Below are 21,491 nucleotides of genomic sequence, written 5' to 3'. Positions count from 1 at the left end.
AATAATAAAATAATAATAATAATAATAATAAATAATAATAATAATAATAATAATAAAAATAATAAAATATTTGAGTTATTATTTTTTAAAATTTGAAACCACTTTATGTGACATGGATGGATGGATGGATGGATGGACGGATGGACGGACGGACGGACGGACGGACGGACGGACGGACGGACGGACGGACAGACAGACAGACAGACAGACAGACAGACAGACAGACAGACAGACAGACAGACAGACAGACAGACAGACAGACAGACAGATAGATAGATAGATAGATAGATAGATAGATAGATAGATAGATAGATAGATAGACAGAAAAGAAAGAGCAGAGAGGAGAGATAAAATAGTAATGTGGAAAGACTCAATCATCAATTCCCATACCGAAAACATAACATGTACCCACATCATTGTCAGTCATTAATTACTCACTCTCTCACTCGCAAAAATGTAATTCGCTGAAATATAAAAAAAAGACCTACCAAAAATTCTGGAGGATAAAACTGAAGCATTGTCTGATAATCCAGCTGCTGCTGTTGACGAAGAAGACGTTCTTTATCGGGATGCATTCTCATAATTTGGTGGCATTATGGGCGACAGAGAGAACGTTTCCCTGAAGGACTCATAACGTGTTTATGACACAGCGTAGCGTAGATAAAAATAATGTAATCCTTGATGAATAATGAACTAGGTGGAGTCAAAAATCAGGTATTCTTTCTTTCTTTCTTTCTTCTTCGTTTTTTTTTTTTAATCCATCCAAATCACTGGCATTTGTATGTTTTTCGAACAAGAACAAATCGTGTTTACAGCTATTGTGTTATCAATAGGGCTAATTGTACAAGTATCGTAGTAGTAGTTCTAGTGATGTAGGGCGTATAATATATCCATTTTGTTAGGGAGTTATGTTAAGTTTAACATCCGATCGAATGCTTGGCGAAAATCAACAAGGTGAATATAACTTTTTATATCTTATCGAACAATGATTACTTGTTGTAGTTGTAGGGAGTAACTAGTGCTGTTTATTTTTATGAAACCTTTATCGTCTAGTTAAATGTGAACATTTATAATCAAACCATGATGTAACTAAAAAGTTAAGTACTATATAAACCAACGTGCACACGTTTACAGGTCTGATAATTGACCGTAACAATGGGCTTGTTCTAACACTGTTCTTATTAGAAAATACTAACGAAAGAGTGAACACGGAGAGGCTTCGTATGGGAACAAAACAGACAATGGACGTTTCGGGTACAAACCCTTTGTTAGCACAACAATACACAAATAAACGTTTTCTGATTAGAAAATATTAATTTTGTGTGGGTTGTATTTCTTTTTTTTAAAAATAAACAAACATAACTATAACGTTTTGAAATTGATTTAAAAAAAAAAAAAGCTATCGGACTTATAAATGTGTACACGGAGATATTATACTTATACCATCCCAAAACTATTTACATAAATAAATAAATAAACGAACACCTAGTACATGGTATATTAATTTTTACAAATTCGAAGTTCTGTGGTGGAAAATAGTGAGTACAAAATGTTGCTGGAAGCTGTGAACTATAACAAGTAAGCTATGCTAAAAATGAATATATCTGCTTCAAAAAAAGAACCAAATAATTGACACATTACGTTTCGGGTTCAGAACCCTTCTTAGGTTAATTAAAAAAAAAAAAACCGAGAAAAGCCAGATTGACGTAGCCCAGCCCACTACCACATGTCAATGTCGTAATAAGAGTTTTAACGTTTACAATAGAAACCCCCCTTAGTTCAGAATCATCTTACAATAATGATGATGTTGATGTTGATGGTGATGAAGATGATGTCATGTCATTATATTTCCTTTGTATTGTTATTTGTTTAATCATTTTTTAGAAATTCATCAGTCGATGGCAATACCCAATGTAATATTTCCAGAAGTGGATAAATAAAGTTTATCTTATCTTATAATGACGACGACGACAACACAACAACAACAACAACAACAACAATAATAATAATAATAATAATAATAATAATAATAATAATAATAATAATAACAATAATAATAATAATAATAATAATAATAATAATAATAATAATAATAATAATAATAATAATAATAATAATAATAATAATAATATAACCCACTTCATTCATTTCATTCCTTAAAAAAAATGTTGACACTCCTTAACCTTAACTTTAACTTTATTTAAAAACCAGGAAGAAACGAACCGGCCCATTGCGTTCATTATTGTGATATATGATTACGAAATCAGGAAGAAACTAACTAAGCGGCCCATTGCGTTCATTGTGATTTAATTACATAATAATTAACCGCCACATTCATAACACAGAAGAAAATATCACAACTATTCCCTTCATTAAAAAAAAAAAAAGCAAAAATCATTAAGAAAACAAAATTAACCAACACGAACAAAGTTATGTTAACAATTAACACCATACACAACATGTACTTATTTACTATCCGCTACCAGTCTTCACATCAGCAAATAATATAAAAAATACAAAGCACTGGATTTTCTACTACTCTCTTCTCTCTCTTGTATAAAATTAAAATACCCTGATCACAATGCTGGATTATGAATGAATGAATGGCAGAAACAAAAAGTAACACTCGAGTTTTCCGACGTGAACGAAATTAAAACTCCCGCAGAAATCACTATCTAGCTTTACAAGAGGGGAGAAAAATAACAACAAAAATACAAACGAGTGGATTATCGCGAGCGCACTCACTCGTCAACAGAAGTGTGGCATTGATAGTATAAAAATTAAACGAGGCGATATCGAGAGGAGAGAGAGAGAGAGAGAGAGAGAGGGAGGGGTGAAGAGAGATTGAGAGAGAAATAAGAGAGAGAAAGAGAGGGGTGATCAGGGTGATGATGGTACGAGAAAAAACTGTTGGCGGCGAGGACGACGGGCGGGCGGGTGGCATAGAAAACTCACCTCGCACCGAAAAGTGGGGCGGGCGGTCACAGGGCAGTAGGGCTTGCTGAGTCGTCGATGACGATTGTTGAGCAGTGAGCAGTGTGCTATTAGTAATTATTAGGCAAAATAAAAAAGAAGAATTCGAGTTGTTGATGCATGTCCGTGATTGACTTGGTCGAAAAGGTCAAAGGACGGGGAACTATCAAAAATAGCTCTATACTTTTTGTTTTTGTTTAGTTTTGCCTTTTAGTATAGCTAGGTCCCCTACGAAACAGAGTTACGCCCTTTCTATTGCTTAAAAGAACCTGTCAAGCATAGCAATGCCTTTTTTTTAAAACATGAAGGTATGAAGAGTTTGGTAATATTTTAAACAACCCTTAGATGAAAATAGATACAGTTAATTGAATAAAATCTGAAACATAAAAAATAAAACAATGTTTTAAAAACACAGGGAAAGATAGAGATAGATAGATAGAGAGGGAGAGAGAGAGAGAGAGAGAGAGAGAGAGAGAGAGAGGATGAGAGAGATAAAGAAAGATAGAGAGAGAGAAAGATAAAGATAGAGAGAGATAAAGATAAAGAAAGAGAGAGAGAGAGAGAGAGAGAGAGAGAGAGAGAGAGAGAGAGAGAGAGAGAGAGAGAGAGAGAGCAAAATCTGCTTTAAAAAATCATCATATTATATTATCCGCTACTATTTAACTTCTCTCTGTGTGTCTCTGATCTCTCTCTCTCTCTCTCTCTCTCTCTCTCTCCCCCGTCTTCTCTCTCTCACACACATTGTGTGTGTGTGTGTGTGTGTGTGTGTGATTGTATTGTTCTAAACATATGGATAAATCAGTACACATAGCAAAATTACTGGCGTTTTTAATCTGTGTTTGGTTTAATGTGTAAATAATGCAGGCAATGTATAAATTGATATTATACGAGTGATTGCACGTGTGTTTTTTGTGTGGTGTATGTTTATATCCCTACATGGAAATACATATTAAAATAGTATAAAAATTCAAAAAATTAAAGTAACCCTTCAAAACGGTAATCCTTGTCCGTTCGTATTCAAAGGGAAATAACCCAATAATTACATGCAAAGCGACGAAGGTTTTAATGTAGCGCGGTAAATTGCAGGTAGACTCCCCAAACCTACACCAAAATAATATAAACGATGTTGAGAACAAATTAATTGAATTGAAATCAATAGTCACCTTGCGCCCCCCCCCCCCCCCAAAAAAAAAAAATAATAAAATATATATATAAATAAATAAATTAAAAATTATTATTTATTTCTAAAAAATAAATAAATAAAATAAAAATATTAATAATAATAATAATAATAATAATAATAATAATAATAATAATAATAATAATAATAATAATAACAACAATAATAGTAATAATAATAATAATAATAATAATAATAATAATAATAATAATAATAATAATAATAATAATAATAATAGTAATATTAATAATAATAATAATGATAATAATAATAATAATAATAATAATAATAATAATGATGATGATGATGATGATGATGATGATGATGATGATGATGTAATAATAATAATAATAATAATAATAATAATAATAATAATAATAATAATAATAATAATAATAATAATAATAATAATAATGATAATAATAATAATAATAATGATGATGATGATGATGATGATGATGATGATGATGATGATGATGATGATGATGTAATAATAATAATAATAATAATAATAATAATAATAATAATAATAATAATAATAATAATAATAATAATAATAATAATATCTAACCTGAGATCATATACAATGGAGTCATCAGGTTTAAGACTTCGTGACAAGTTGAGGTTCGTTGACATCGATCGATATCGGAGGGTATAAAGTTTTATCGCCAAAATAAATCAATATTATGCTTAATTTGTTGGATGGGCTTTTGTTGCTGTTATTGTTGTTGTTGCCTCAATCTCTCTTTAAAAGTAAACGTCACGGATATTGATGACATGCGTTTAGGTAAAATACTCACATATTATGCTCACCAGACACACCTGAGTAAGATGAGAAAATGTGAGTAAAGAGCCTTGTCCAAGGGCTCAACTATGCGCCGCTCAGACCAGAATTCGAACCTTGGACCTTCTGATCCGAAGGCGAGTGTCATACCACTAGACCACATAGCCGCACAAAGAGACGACGAAGAGCTGAGTAGCGCCAGCTTCCTTCATTTTATAGAATAAATGAAGTTGACATCATTCATCTCTTTGTTACAGCCGTTTCGGTAATTAGTTCTCATTTAAATATCTCTCTAACAGATCACACATATCTACGTTAACACACAATTTTGTGTGTTGGTAAGATGGAGCTGACGGACACTAATTAAATAGTAATAATTTTACCATCAATCAAAATTATTATAATATTATTTGAAAATATAAACAGAAATTCTCTTTTTAACACCCCCCCCCCCCCTCCCCCTCGGCCTCCCTCTGCCTTCCATCCACTTCTCTAACTAAGACAAACAGTAATGTGGCTTCCTGCTTATCATATGTGTAGATGTTTTGTTGTATTTTTTTACTCCTTCTTCCTTTATTTTATATTAAATATTCCCGCTTATCATATGTGTAGATGTTTTGTTGTATTTTTTTTTTACTCCTTCTTCCTTTATTTTATATTAAATATTCCCGCTTATCATATGTGTTTATATTAAATATTCCCGCTTATCATATGTGTAGATGTTTTGTTGTATCTTTTTTACTTCTTCTTCCTTTATTTTATATTAAATATTCCCGCTTATAATATGTGTAGATGTTTTGTTGTATTTTTTAAACTTCTTCTTCCTTTATTTTATATTAAATATTCCCGCTTATCATATGTGTAGATGTTTTGTTGTATTTTTTTAAAACTTCTTCTTCCTTTATTTTATATTAAATATTCCCGCTTATCATATGTGTAGATGTTTTGTTGTATTTTTTTTTACTTCTTCTTCCTTTATTTTATATTAAATATTCACGCTTATCATATGTGTAGATGTTTTGTTGTATTTTTTTTACTTCTTCTTCCTTTATTTTATATTGAATATTCCCGCTTATCATATGTGTAGATGTTTTGTTGTATTTTTTTTTACTTCTTCTTCCTTTATTTTATATTAAATATTCCCGCTTATCATATGTGTAGATGTTTTGTTGTATTTAATAAAAATAATTTTTTACTTCCTCCTCCTTTATTTTATATTAAATATTTTTTTCTCTGAGGGTAAGTAAGCCAAAGTAAGAATGAATCCAACCATCTATTTAACTCACTCAACCCTAACACCGACTATATCCGTAGTTTACCCGGGTTACTTTTACCCCATGCCTAATTATTACATTTTCCTGAGACAAAATATAGGCGTAGTAGCAAAGCTAATGTTTTTAGATTTTACATGTTACCGTAAGTTGAATAAATCTGTCTATGTACATGCTCCTTTCTAATACTTTTTTTCCAATTTTGAAAAGTAGCAAAAATCTCTAGGATTGAGTGAGTTAATGAAATAAAATAAAATAAACCCTCCTTTATTTTATATTAAATATTTTTTTCTCTAAGAGTAAGTAAGCCAAAGTAAGAATGAAACCAACCATCTATTTAATGAAATAAAACAAAATAAACAAAGAGGAGGCGACAACGAAAGCAAAGACAGATGGATAAAGCGTTTTGTTTACAGTCGACTCGGTTTTCCCCATTCTCTACGTCGAGTGTTGAGTGCTTGAGTCAACTGAATGAAAGATGATTTGCCTGGGTGTTTGGGGGTGGGAGTTAAGAAGTTTGGGAGGAGGGAAGGAGGGGGTGCGGGGGGGGGGGGATGGACCGAGGGAGAGGGGGGGGGGTAGAGGTGTGAATGGACCGAATGAGAGGGGGGGGGGGGGAGACGACAGGGTAGATAGAAAGAATAGATAGGTGGATGGTTGGGTAGGACGGTAGATAGACAGACAGAGATAGATAGATAGATAGATAGATAGATAGATAGATAGATAGATAGATAGATAGATAGATAGATAGATAGATAGATAGATAGGCAGATAAATAGATAGATAAATAGTTGGATGGATAGACCGTTGGGTAGGAAGGTAGATAGTTATGTAGATTTATTTACACACTTCCAATGAGTTGGGAACCGGAATAATAGAAGAGGGCATGTGACGTTACGACTTCTCTGTCCCCTCGAATATATCAAAACGAGTCCAGCGGCTCTATAATTCATATTGTGTTTACATTCTGTTGTACATTTCAAATTGTTACGTTTTAAAGTGACATCACTCGAGTCATCGAATACGATTGCTAATTATGTAATTTGGAATGAAGATACACTATTAGGTAGATACTGTAAATATGGATTACAGATACATTGTCGTGTGCATAAATTATGGTATAACTGTCTGTAATGAGAGACACACAATGCTATTATATTTACTTTATTATATGAACACTAACTATTCTTACAACGGTGTGCTCAGAATAATTATAACCAAAATAATCATAGAAGTAAAGGGAAGTAACTGCTCCAAAAGTAACTTCTAAAAACACACTCGTAACACCAATTATTATTGAATTTGCGAATTAAGCACGACTTTGAAAGTGTAATGTTATCGTGTTTTATTCTCATTTATAAGCTTATCTTTTCTATTTAAAAAAATTAACGAAAATACAAAACAAAACAAAAACAAAACAAAAACAAAAAAACAAAAAACAAAAACAAAAACAGAAAATAATAATAATAAAATTTAAAGTAAAGAAAAGAAATTGGCTAGAGACTAAGCAGAACATGATGTTATTATAGCAACAACGAATTTTGACGTTATGGTTTTTTTTTTTTTTTTTTACGATGATAATATGTGGTGGCCGCTGGTGCCAAATTGTTTGTTTACTCTAAGTCCATCGAGCATCTTGGTACCAAATTGTTTGTTTACTCTAAGTCCATCGAGCGGATGGTGCCAAATTGTTTGTTTACTCTAAGTCCATCGAGCGGATGGTGCCAAATTGTTTGTTTATTCTAAGTCCATCGAGCGGATGGTGCCAAATTGTTTGTTTACTCTAAGTCCAACGAGCGGATGGTGCCAAATTGTTTGTTTACTCTAAGTCCATCGAGCGGATGGTGCCAAATTGTTTGTTTACTCTAAGTCCATCGAGCGGATGGTGCCAAATTGTTTGTTTACTCTAAGTCCATCGAGCGGATGGTGCCAAATTGTTTGTTTACTCTAAGTCCATCGAGCGGATGGTGCCAAATTGTTTGTTTACTCTAAGCCCATCGAGCGGATGGTGCCAAATTGTTTGTTTACTCTAAGTCCATCAAGCGGATGGTGCCAAATTGTTTGTTTACTCTAAGTCCATTGATTTACTTATTAATGGTAGTCTACTTAAAACATTTTTATATTTAGATTAAAATGATCAAACAATAAATGAAAGCTAAGGGAAGTAACTCATCTAAAAATGTGAGCTTTTATATAGAGCAATATCCACTAAACATGCTCAAAGCGCTTTGCAAAAGGTCCCAGACCACCAGCAACCTGTAACACGTAGAACTAGAAATAACGCCTATTATATGGAATTCTTTTATCCCCCTTTATCGAGTAAGCAGAAAATGAGTCTACAACGTATATACAAACAAAGAATATTGCGTTAGGTTTTCCACCAAGAAAATAAATAATGGCGGCTGGTGCCAAATTGGTTGTTTACTCACAGTCTGCTTTCATCTCAAAGTGAAAAAAAGAAAGAGAGAAATTAAATATATAATTAATAATAATAATAATAATAATAATAATAATAATAATAATAATAATAATAATAATAATAATAATAATAATAATAATAATAATAATAATAATATAATAATAATAATAATAATAATAACAATAATGATTATGACAATGATAATGATAATGATAATAATATGAATATTACTACTACTACTACTACTACTACTACTACTACTACTACTACTACTACTACTACTACTACTACTACTACTACTACTAATAATAATAATAATAATAATAATTATTATTATTATTATAATAGTAATAATAATAATGATAATAATAATAATAATAATAATAATAATATATAATAATAATAATAATAATAATAATAATAATAATAATAATAATAATAATAATAATAATAATCGTAACGTTAACGTGTTCATAGACACATTTATACCACGACTAGTTCACTCTTATTTACAAGATTACGACATAATTTATCCCTCTTTATCAAGTAAGCAGAAAATGAGGCTATATACAAACAAAGAATATTACGTTAGGTTTTCCACCAAGAAAATAACTGGCGGCGACTGGTGCCAAATTGTTTATTTACTCTAACTCCGTTTCTCAGTTATTATTATTATTATTATTTTTATTTTTTTTTTACTTTTCTTTCTTATTTATTTTTCCTCCCCCCCCCCCCCCCCCAACCCCCATCCCCACCCGTCCGGTTATTTACCAGTCCCCATAGTGGAGTGAAAACAAACGGGGAAAGCGTCTGTTTACACTTTCCTCGGGGTTGTTGGTTTGAAAGAGGCGAAATGTTGTGGTAGGAATACTATGTTTGTTGACACGTTTTACGAGTGTGTAAGTGAGTGAGTGAGTGAGTAGACTTGAGAAGACGGGAACGAATACTCACCGATAGTTGTTGATAATTTATTAGTACGTAGTAAGTAAGCAGTGATTTCTTAGTACTATCTATTATAGTAGACGATGGTGGAAAATATAATCGAGATGTAGGAAGATGAGAGTCGACTAGTTATAATACTTGATTTATTTATTTACTTATTTATTTACTTTTCTTTGTTATTCATTTGTTGTCTGTTGGTTTTTTGTTTTTGTTTTTTTTTTATTTTATTATTTTTTTTGGTTGTTGTTATTTTTGTTTTGTTTTGTTTTTTCGTTTGTTTATTCATTGATTTTATTATTTAACTATTATTTTGTTTCATTTGTGTTTTCAAATTATTATTCATTTTTTTGTATTCCATATTTATAAGTTTATCGTTTCTTTTCTACTTATATTTCTATATTTTAAAATTCTGTTCTGTACTGTATCTGGTTACTATTATTATTATTATTATTATTATTATTATTATTATTATTATTATTATTATTATTATTATTATTATTATTATTATTATTATTATCATTATTATTATTATTATTATTATTATTATTATTATTATTATTATTATTATTATTATTATTGTTATTATTATTATTATTATTTATTATTATTATTATTATTATTAGTAGTAGTAGTAGTAGTAGTAGTAGTATTATCATTATTATTATTATTATTATTATTATTATTATTATTATTATTATTATTATTATTATTATTATTATTATTATTATTATTATTATCCATTTTCATGTATGTTGTCATCAAATTATTGATTTAATGGCGAAAGCCTGAGATTGAATAAACTTTGAAACTTTGTTATAACTGTGTAGTTTTCAAATGCAAGCACAGACGATGGAAATGACTGGGTCACGTTCTCCGGATGAAAAGGTCCAGACTGCCTACCCCACACAGAACTAAGATGGTCCCCAACGGGAAAGAGAAAGAAAGAAAGAGAGGCAGAGCATTGGGCACCTGGGGGAGGACAGTCGCAGAGGAGATGAAAGAAGCTGGAAAGACATGGAATGAGCTGGCCCAGGCCAGAGATGCCTGGATCGAGGAACTTTGTTGGCGCCTTATGTTCCACCAAGGAACCGAGAGGATATGGAAGTCAGTAAATTTTGATTTTGTGTGTGTGTGTGTGTGTGTGTGTGTGTGTGTGTGAATTATTAGTTTCATCATCATCACCATCATCATCATCATCACCATCATCGTCATCATTATCATTGATTACAAACACCATCATCATCATCATCATCATCATTATAATCATCATCATCATCATCATCATCAGCAGCAGCCGCAATATCGTCCTCATCTTCGTCTTCGTCGTCATCACCATCATCATCATCGTCACCATCGGCTATGCGGTCTCATGGTATGACACTCGCCTTCGGACTGGAATGTCCAGGCTTCGAATCCCCGTTTGAGCGGCGTTCTTCTTTACTCCTCACATTCTCTCATCGTATCCATTTTACATCTGAATGCCTGGCGTTAACAACGTTGTCTCTGTCGGAAAATAATGTAACATCGCCAATCGTCCTACACGTGAAGTGTTGCTGTTGGCTATGGACCCCCTGTACAGCGGTTTGTTGATCACGTCTATTGGATATTGCTCTATTCTTTTTAAATTTTTTTTTTTTTTTTTTTGGGGGGGGGGGGGGGGGGGGGTCTTCCTTTTTTTAAATATAGATTTTGTAATTTCCGGCAAAAAAAAAATATTTTAAAATCAATTGTTTTTAATTATTGTAATCTGTCTTGTTTGAGACAAAGTAGAGGCTTAACAGGGTGACCAAAACGTATTTGTGTAAAATTTCGCGCGGAAACATGAAAAAATATCAAGCTTCGCTGTAAACATAGTACTTTATTAAGAAATATAAAGTATTAATAATATAACACGGTACACAGGCTAACGGTGAGTTTAAAATTTATCACACAAAAAGCAGAAAAAAAAAGAGGAAGAAACGAAGAACGAACTGACAATAGAAAATGGAAACAACACGAAAATACACAAACATACCAAAATCCCCAAACTGAACATAAAGAGAAACCAACAAACATCGGATGGACGAAACGAAAATGTTTTGTGTCAACAAAGCACTACCAAAAACCCATCACATCTCCCTTGCCCCCCCCCCCCCCCTTCTCTCTCTCTCTCTCTCTCTCTCTCTCTCTCTCTCTCTCTCTCTCTCTCACACACACACACACACACAAAATTTCCACCCCCTTGCCCGCCTAGTCCCCACCCTTCAAAATATTCTATTTGGCTGTTTGTGGCTTGCTTCTAAACAAAATAAAATTACGGTCTTGAAAGCTCTGTCCCAATCCATTTTTTATTATTGTCTTGTTGCCATTTCCCTCCCTCTCACCGACCTCCACCTCCTCCCCCCTCCACCAACCCAAACCAGCACCCAGCTTCGAACACTCTTTTCTCTCTTGTCGCCGAATGTTGGTTTTAGCTCCAATTTCTATCTGAATAAATAACAAGGGACTCCCCCCCCCCCCTCTCTCTCTCTCTCTCTCACTCTCTCTCTCTCTCTCTCTCTCTCTCTCTCTCTCTCTCTCCCATCTTCCTTCTCTTCTCATCTCTCCCCCACATCTTCCTTCCATCTCCTCCCCCCCCCCCCCCCTCACTCTCTCCCTCCTCTCCTCTCCTCTCTCCCTCTCCCCCCCCCCCCCCCCCTCTCTCTCCCTTCCCCTCTCCCCCTCCCCCCCTCCCCCCCCCCCCCCCCCCCCCCCCCCCCCCCTATTTCTTTCTCTCTATTTCTTAGTTTCTTTCTCTCTCCCCTCTTTCTTCTAAACTGTATTGTATCATTTTTTCTATATAGCTACCTAGCGATATTTGTATTTCTCCAATTTTCGATCCCCCCCCCCCCCCCCGCCTCTCTCTCAAACACATACATACACACACACACACACACAACACACATGCATACATACACACCCGCACGCATTCACACACACACACACACACACACACACACACACACACACACACACACACACTTTCTCACTGTCACGGGGGTGAAAATACAAACAAAAGTCCCAGTTTACCTTCCACCCTTTCCGCGGTACTCTTTAAAATAAATTCACCTTGGACATGAGTGGGCCAGCTAGAATAATAGATGAAAGAAAAAATCTGCCTTTGTCCTAACGAATAATGAACAATAAAACAGTACACACAGAGCAGCAGAGGCTGTGCTCGAGATCAAGAAAGAGGTGGGAAATGTGAAAGTTGTCACTTGCAGCGTTGGAAGTTGGGGAAGTTGTTGTGATCTACAAGAAGGCAGGCAGCATCGCTTCTCCACAAAACATAATTTTTTTCTTTTTTTAAATTGTTGGTTAAAAGAGTGGAAAATCCACAAGATATAAATTTTCGAAGCTATACGTTAAGGTAAAATACTCACAACATCCGCCAGTCAGACATAACGGACTAACACACAAAACCATATGTAACTTTGAACTTTTATAGTCTGATTTGATATTGTTTAGTGAGAACTATATCACCAAAAATGGCTGTCTAAAGACAATAAGAAAGAGCTAAGTGACGTCAATTCCGTTCTGTCTATATATTGACGATATGCGTTGAAGTGAAATACTCAACAGTTCTGCCCGCCAAATGAATCGGACCAAAACATTAAAAAAAAAAAAAAAAACTTAGTAAGAACTTATTATCATCCAACAGGCGGTTCAAAAATAATAACAAAGCAAAGAGTTGTGTGACCTCAAATTAATAAATTTTGGACTATTTGAAGCATTTCCCCCTTTTGTCTGTCTTCTTTCTTCTTTTTTTTATATGCCCTTAATTATCAATGTACACTCAATTACGCGAACTCAGCTGTTCACGGTGCAAAAGCCGAGTCACAGTAAAGGCTCCCTATTCAGGTCTCACAATATTCAGATTTAAAAGGAGTACCGAATATCGAACAACATTATCTCTGTAGAAAAGGAAAAAAAAAGTTGGTATCCTTATAGCGTGCATCTTTCGTTTTATATGTTCGGTGTTGCTGTGAGATGTAAGACCCCCAAATGTTTACACGATGATGCGTACTTATAAAATATATGCATCAAATTGATCCTTTTCTGTTTAAATTAACCATTATATGTTTATATCTGGAGGAAAAATAATAATAACAGGGTGTTTAAAGGGCTTTAAAAAAAAAAAAGAAGAAATAGGGTGGCCGAGTCGAGTGGTTAAGGCATTGCACTGTGACCCGGAAGGTCCCAGGTTCGATCCTCGCTTCAGACACTTTCGGGTTTTTTTTCTTCCTTGGACACGATTATTAACCCCTATTTTGCTCACTTGGACAACATGGGTGATTCGTGTTAACATCAGATATCTTGTTTGATGAATTATCTGTATATTCCTTCGTGGAATGCCTGGGCGACGATATCTTTAGATATAGTGGGGGGAAAACATTTTTAAAAAAAATAGATTACGATTATGATTATAAAGAAGTTTAAGCATGTTCAGTTTATAGCGCTCCATCTAAAAGCTAAATATATTTGGTTTGTTCTTGTTTTGTTTTTCAATATTATTTTCATATATTAGGTGATATAAAACTGAATGAAACCTCATATTGCCGTTATAATATATGAAACCTTAGCAACAACAACAAAAAAATATTTAAAAAAAATAAAAATGGCGGCATATCGAACTGGTGGTCCAACAAATAGAATTAACCGCCAATTTAATTCACCACCATGTTTGCGGACGAAAACGAGGCTTGCGGCATAACGAAGGGCGGTATAATTATGTACCACTGTCTTTTACGAAGGTCCATTATTAATTTAATAAATACCTGTACCCGTGGCGATACATTTTTAATTAGGAACCCAGAGGCAGGCTTGAAATTTCACCCGCATTTCGAATTATTTTACTATGTTACAGATATACAATTTAGTGCATGATGACACACACACACACACACACACACACACACACACACATGTAGGTAAACGTAATGATTTAAGGTCGTTAACCTTTACAACGCATCCAATGTTGAGGTAACAAGTCACATGACATAATAATATCAGGGGGAGAAAATGCTGGTAAGACATTTATTTGACAGCCAAAAATAGCTGATAACAAAAATAAATAAACAAATGGATAAATAAATAAATAAATAAAATAAATAAATAAATAAATAAATAAATAAATAAATAAATAAATAAATAAATAACATATGGAGAGATCAACATCGCGAGCTGAAACGACTATCTAGATATATCTTTTTATGTGTAATAAAAAAATCTGTTGAAAACATAAAATTTCACCATAAAAAAACAAGAAAAAAATAAAACAATAAATAAAAATAACAAAAACATAAAACGCTCTTATTGTGATTATGGCAAAAAATCGGTTTCTCATAATAAAAACATCGACATAATATCAATGTGACCTCTAACTTGCCAAAATGGATGAAGTCTGAGACTTCACAGAGGTCTCGGGTTTATAAGCTTTGTTTAAAGTTTAGTCGTACTAATATATATATATATATATATATATATATATATATATATTATATATATATATATATATATATATATATATATATATATATATAAATTCACCCATGTATTTTTAAGCCAAAATGAACGTTTCCATATCCTTCATTTCCTCAGTCGACTGAGGAAATGAAGGACATGGAAACGTTCGTTTTGGCTTAAAATACGTGAGTGAATTTATTTATTTTTATATGTTCTAACCTAAATTATCGAGCATTCTCGTACCTACAAGTATATATATATATATATATATATATATATATATATATATATATATATATATATATATATATATATATATATGACCAGATTATCGGTAATGCCCAATTAGTGGAAGGCAATGTCCTTGGCCAAGCCAACGACATAATACTGTGATAGGGTTACAACAAGAAGACAGAAGAAAAACAGGATATGGAAACCGAAAAACATGAATGGTGGTAATATGAGGGGGTTTCCAAGACTATTCAGACGAAAAACCCCAAAGAAACTCAAGGCATTTTAAGATTTTATGAAGAGGATGATATTTGAAGGAATGGGGGGAGTTTGTGGTCGTATCGCGGACATCAAAAGACAATATTGACTCGTGTACCACAAGATTTACTTTAGGACACCGGCAAATTCGGACACGACGTACAGCCACTCACTTGCACTGACTAAACACTGTTTAAAAAATAATATAGTAACTTTGGAAAAAAAACAAAAACAAAAATTATATCAGACATCGAACGATTACTAACTAGGCATAAGCCAACATTTGTCAAAACTTCCACAAATGTGACATTTCTTTGAAAAAGTATTAACACATTTGTAATTATTTTAATCGATCGATTCATCGGGGTTTCTGGTAAAAAAAAATAATAATAAAAAGTGTTTTGAAAGAGTTCAATAGAGTAAGAAATGGGGGTTGGGCGGAGGGCGGATTAAAGGATGAAAAAGAAAAATCCCAATGATCACGTGATTGGAAAACACAATAAAGGGGGTATTGGGTGGACAATGGGGTTTGGAATGGAGGAATGGACTGAGACAACATCATTAAAACCTGGGCCAGCCCCCGGACCGTGAGGTCACACCCAGTGTCTGTATAAAGGCAACAACCTGACATTCCTTGGAGGAGGAGGAGGAGGAGGAGGAGGTGGAGGTGGAGGTGGAGGAGGAGGAGGAGGAGGAGGAGGAGGAGGAGGAGGAGGAGGAGGAGGAGGAGGAGGAGGAGGAGGAGGAGAAGAAGAAGAAGAAGAAGAAGAAGAAGAAGAAGAAGAAGAAGAAGAAGAAGAAGAAGAAGAAGAAGAAGAGGAAGGAGATTGGGATACCAAAATAGAAAAAAAAATACACTCCCTGCTGTGGGACTTTACCACAATGAACAGATTAATGATAAACGAAGTCAAATCTGATGAAGGTGTTTGTGAGAGCTGAAGGTTGGCCATGGGGTGGAGGTTGGTTGGTTGGGGCGGGGGGGGGGGGGGGGGGGGGCAGTCACAAAAGGTCGACTTTATAGTTCAACACAAAAAGACAATGATACATATACATATTAGGTTCGAAAAAAAAAACAACAACAAAATACCAAATACGGAACGCTCAAAATCATTCTTCAGACAAAAACAAAAAACAATTAGAACATTTGGGAAGGGTTTTGAGCCCGAAATGTTCCATGCTTGGCGGTATTTTGTTCTTTTTCGAATCTGTCATATTAATTTATATTCATTGCTTATTACAGTCCACAGCATCTCGTAGCTTAGTTGTGTAGCCATCGTAACGTTATAGCCTGACACTGACCAAAAATGACGTCAAAATGTCAGTCTTTTGCCACAAAAGGAAACAAATCGTGAGATGTATTCAATAGTTCTACCAATGAAATAACTTGTTTCCATGAGCTCTACTAACGACAACTCGCTTAGACGCTCACAAACCTAAAACATGACGTCAAACTGCCAGTCCTTGAGGGTTCGAAGATGACGGCACTCAGGTCTTTGTTATTGTTTTTTGCCATCAGCGTTTATGAGTAATGGTCACTGAACTGTATTAACCCGACTATAAACGTTCATGGATACACACAGTTTTGTGTGTTGGTCCGTTATACTTCCGGATGGCAATGTTATGAGCTTCTTAGCCAAGCGCATACTATCTATATGTTAGTGTCACCTATGTCCTCTGGTATCACTTTGACTGGTGATATTAGGTTATTTTTAGAAATGATGTCATAAAGACTTCGGACTTGTATCAAGTCAGTGTCGGTGATTTGAATGATGAAAAACGATTTTTTTAAAACTATGAGACTGGCGGCAACACGGCAACACAAGGTCGGCTTTCCAATATGACGCAAAGTGTGACAAAATACCAACTTTGGTCGACATGTCAAAATTTGGCCATTAGTAGCTGATACGAAGGTTGTCCAAAACGTAACCCTCTCCTTACCACCTATTGGAAAATCGTCACATTGGTTACGATGCAAGCGTTACTTTTCTCATCCAGATTTCATTCATTTTTGCTATATCTACAAAAACTTCTGTAATAGAGCTCATATTATTGTCCAACAATATTATGTATAGAATCTGCTTGTTGCTTTTCTGTTTGAGTAAGATATGTCTGTTTTTGTGTTGGGTGGGTGTGAAGTTTGGGGAAAATTCTGAAAGTGGCTGGTAAGGAAAGGGTTAAGATATGCACGGCTATATATTATTACCTTTATCTAGTCACTTTCAGCAGAGTGATAATTGTGAAAATTGGCAATATTAAGTTTCTTAACAGGGCTGTCAGATGGCTACCTGCGTGGCCAATTTGAAAAAAAATAATTGAAAAATTAGCAACACAAGAGAATCGTGTTTCTAATATCTATATTTTGTTCTTCCATTATCTTTCTCAAAAACACATTTGTTTCCTGGTCTGGTCAATTTTATTTTGTTTATCAAAACCAATAAGTATTTCAAGGGGGTTGGAGTTTTAGTTGTGTTTGGCCACGTGGTGTTGTATTTGGCCACGTTTGAAGTCGAATTTGACTGCGACGAACTATGACCATCTGGCAGTCAGGATTTCTCATGGTGCAGAAATTTGCGTCATACTTTTCTATACTATTTGCACTCTGAGTTCATATTAAAAAATTATAGGGAATGAGATTAGCGGAAGAATAGCGTCCCTTGATTGGACGTCACCCATAGTCTGTGACGTCACCGGCGGAAAAGTTATTAGAGAGAGAACGTCATGTTGGTTGTGCGCACGCGTCTCTCGTCCTCGCTTCTGGTGAAAGCGGCTTGAGACACTTCAAAACCAAATTGACGTTCTCTATGTAAGGTGACGTCCAATCAAGGGACGCTACCTTTCCGCTAATCTCATTCCCTATACAGTATTTTAAATATCTTTTTCATCTCCAGGTATAACACCGACCAAGTGACGTATGCGAATTGAAGATCCTTGGCATCCAGTCCCTGCAGAGACATGGGACTCCGGTAAGGTAAGTATGGCCAAGCATTTAAAGCAACATGTACATGATATGCGGGTCTGACATCCAAACGCAATTATGGGCCTAGTTTAACATTGTTGTAATGGGAAATATTTTGCGTCATTTTTTTGAGATTTCCATTACAACAATGAGCCCATAATGATAATGAATTGGATTATCAGACCTGCAAATAAGTGCACGTCGATTTAAAGGTTTAAAGACCAATATAACCCTTGATGATTATACGATGTGATAAGTTAAATGGTATTATGAAATGATTATATCTCAATATATAAGCTGCAATTCATAAAAGAGTAAAAAAAAGTCATACACACTCGAAAGATAATATTATTAGAGAAGGGATATTCTCGCATATAGATAGTTCGAAGATGACGTCACTCAAGCCTTTGTTGTTATATTTTGCCATCCGCGTTTGTGAGTTATTCTCACTGAACTGTATTAACCAGACTATAAAAGTTCATGGTTACACAGAGTTTTGTGTGTTGGTCCGTTATACTTCCGGATGGCAATGTTATGAGCTTCTTAGCCAAGCGCATACTATCTATAGATAGAACGAAGATGACGCCACTCGTGTCTTTGCTATTGTTTTTTTGCCATGCACGTTTATGAGTACTTCTCACTAAACTGTATGAACCAGACTATAAAAGTTCATGGTAACACATTGTTTTGTGTGTTAGTCCCTTATACTTCCGTAGGGCAATGTTGTGAGCTTCTTAGCCAAGCGCACACAATATATAGCTAGAACGAAGTTGACGTCACTCAGGTCTTTGTTATTACTTTTTGCTATCCGCGTTTATGAGTAATTTTCACTAAACTGCATTATCACTAAACTGCATTAACTAGACTATAAACGTTCAAGGTTATAAATTATTTTGTTTGTTGGTCCGTTATACTTCCGGATGGCAATGTTGTGAGCTTCTTAGCCAAGCGCATACTATCTATCTATCTATATATAATAAATATGCGTTTTACTTTCTCCTAATATGTTTATGTTATTCCCATAACAGGCGCAATCACTCATTAGTTTACCTATTTATTTATTTTATTCAATCCTTTCTCTCTTTCTCTTTCTGCCTTTCTTTCTTTCTTTCTTCTTTTACTCATTCCTTCCTTCCTTTCTTGCTTCTTTTCTTTTCTATCTTTCTTTATCATTTATCAATCTATTTATTTTGTTTATCTTTCATTTATCTATTTATTTATTCGTTTGTTTACTCATCTATGTATTTAATTATTTATTTATTTATTCGTTCTCGAAGCGCGTAATGGAATGAATAATGCATTTACAATCGCCCCGTGTTGTTTGTGCTGCATCCAGAAACAAAATATAAATATAACATTCATACGCCAAGCTTTATATTCGTGTCGCTTGTTTGTTGCTATGGCAACGGGGGAGAAATGCGTCTGGTTCTTGATCACGTAATGACAAATTAGATTGCCTTCTAAAACGATAAAATTTGTCATGAGAAAATTTGTTTACACGTAGCGAGGATCACGTGGTAAAACATTACACTCGGCTCCGGAAACAACGGAGAGAATGGCCGTATTTGTTTTGTTTTGTTTTGTTTTGTTCCCTTTTTGTACGCTTCTGAATTTTACGACGACGCTTCGACACTTTAGGGTCGTTTAAACGCCGGGAAACTTGGTGAATGAATGGCTTTGTATGATGAAACAGATTATCGAGAACTGCCTAACTATTACGAGAAATAAATTCGTAGCACTACGAAATGTTGGCTCCAATGTCAGAACGTCATGAGCATAATATTATATCTAAGTCATGAAAACTAATTGAAAATTAAAGTTGATATCAGACTACACAATTTTCAGGATTTTGAAGTGATATCTGATCATTGTAAGGGTAAATTGTAGATTTTTAAAGTTATCTATAGCGACTACAATTCTTATATCCTAAAAATTACGAATCTTTTTTTAATTTTCAAGTAGACAGGGCAGGATTATCTAATCGTATCTTATATTTTATTGAAGGCTGAATATAGGACTTATAATAAGTAATAAAGAGAATTGAATCTAACAGCTTAAAAATAGAACTAAATACTCAACACGGTACGATTCGGACTCAAAACCCTTTTTCAGCCAACAACAAACAACTTTTTTTTATATAATAGAGACATAAATACATTACTAAATTCCAGATTTCCTAATTTTGTAGGTCCTCCCTGTTGTAGAAACATCTTGGAAAGACTTTCCATGATTTTTCTACAACAGGGAGGACTTACAAAATTTCTCTGTCGTCAATGGGGAATTAAATAATGTATTTATGTTTCTATTGTTTGTATTTATTTTTATTTTTTTTGTTGGCCGAAGAAGGTTTTCAGCCCGAAACGTTCCGTGCTTGGTGTTTTGTTTCTTTCTTGAAGCTGTTATAGTCATTTTTGTTTATGACTTTCTACAGTTCACAGCTTCTAGCAGCCTAGTATCACTTTGACTTATAACAGAGACCAATGACTATCCCGCACAAATGTTTGGGCCTCTTTTTCGCTCACGAAGTGCCCGAATTTGCGTCAAAATATGGGACGAAGCCGCTTCGTATATGATATTTTAAAAAATTAATTACGACGCTGTTTATCGATGAATATGACTGAAAGTTGGCACACAGTTAGAAAAAAGGTCATTTTAGATTATGTCAAGCGACAAAACTCGCGCGATTACCAGAAGACCGTTAAAAATAGATTTTTATTCTTTGGAGTAAAATATTTCTAAAACTACCGGGCGTGGAGGTTTTGTCGCTGACAAGGTAATACATGAACATTTCTTCTTTTTGGTTGTAAAATTTCATATGAATATGACTAGTACTTTTCCCGTATTTTACAAAACACCATCCTAATTTGCTCTTCAAGTTTCAATCTTTTAATCTATTTATTACGCAAGATACAACCAAAGGTCGAAAAAAAATGCCGAAAAAGCGTCCCATATTTTCGCGTTTTTTTCCTCTTTGCGGGTCATCCAAATAAATG

The 21,491-nt window shown here is 34.2% G+C and overlaps 1 protein-coding gene across 3 annotated transcripts in view; it reads right to left on the bottom strand.

Annotated features, from left to right (window-relative positions):
* LOC144974565 (uncharacterized) overlaps nt 1–21,491 on the bottom strand; it is a 166,690-nt gene that overhangs the window by 109,593 nt on the left and 35,606 nt on the right. The window contains exons 1-2 of one of the 3 annotated variants that reach the window (XM_078917557.1): nt 2,720–2,766; nt 489–1,049 (exon numbers count right to left, since the gene is read on the bottom strand). The exons of 1 other annotated variant lie outside the window; for it this stretch is intronic. In XM_078917557.1, coding sequence (XP_078773683.1) covers nt 489–581 — 93 coding nt within the window. In that variant the 5' untranslated portion in view covers nt 582–1,049; nt 2,720–2,766. Of the gene's footprint in view, nt 1–488; nt 1,105–2,719; nt 2,767–21,491 lie in introns of those variants that run through there. One more of the 3 variants, XM_078917558.1, reaches the window with a different exon arrangement.

The sequence above is a fragment of the Berghia stephanieae genome, chromosome 6 (genome assembly GCF_034508935.2).
Source record: "Berghia stephanieae isolate SIO BIC M18660-M18661 chromosome 6, UCSD_Bste_1.3, whole genome shotgun sequence".
NCBI classification, from domain to species: Eukaryota; Metazoa; Mollusca; class Gastropoda; order Nudibranchia; family Aeolidiidae; genus Berghia; species Berghia stephanieae.
The sequence above is the reverse complement of the archived record's forward strand: the minus strand, read 5'-3'. Positions and strand labels throughout refer to the sequence as shown.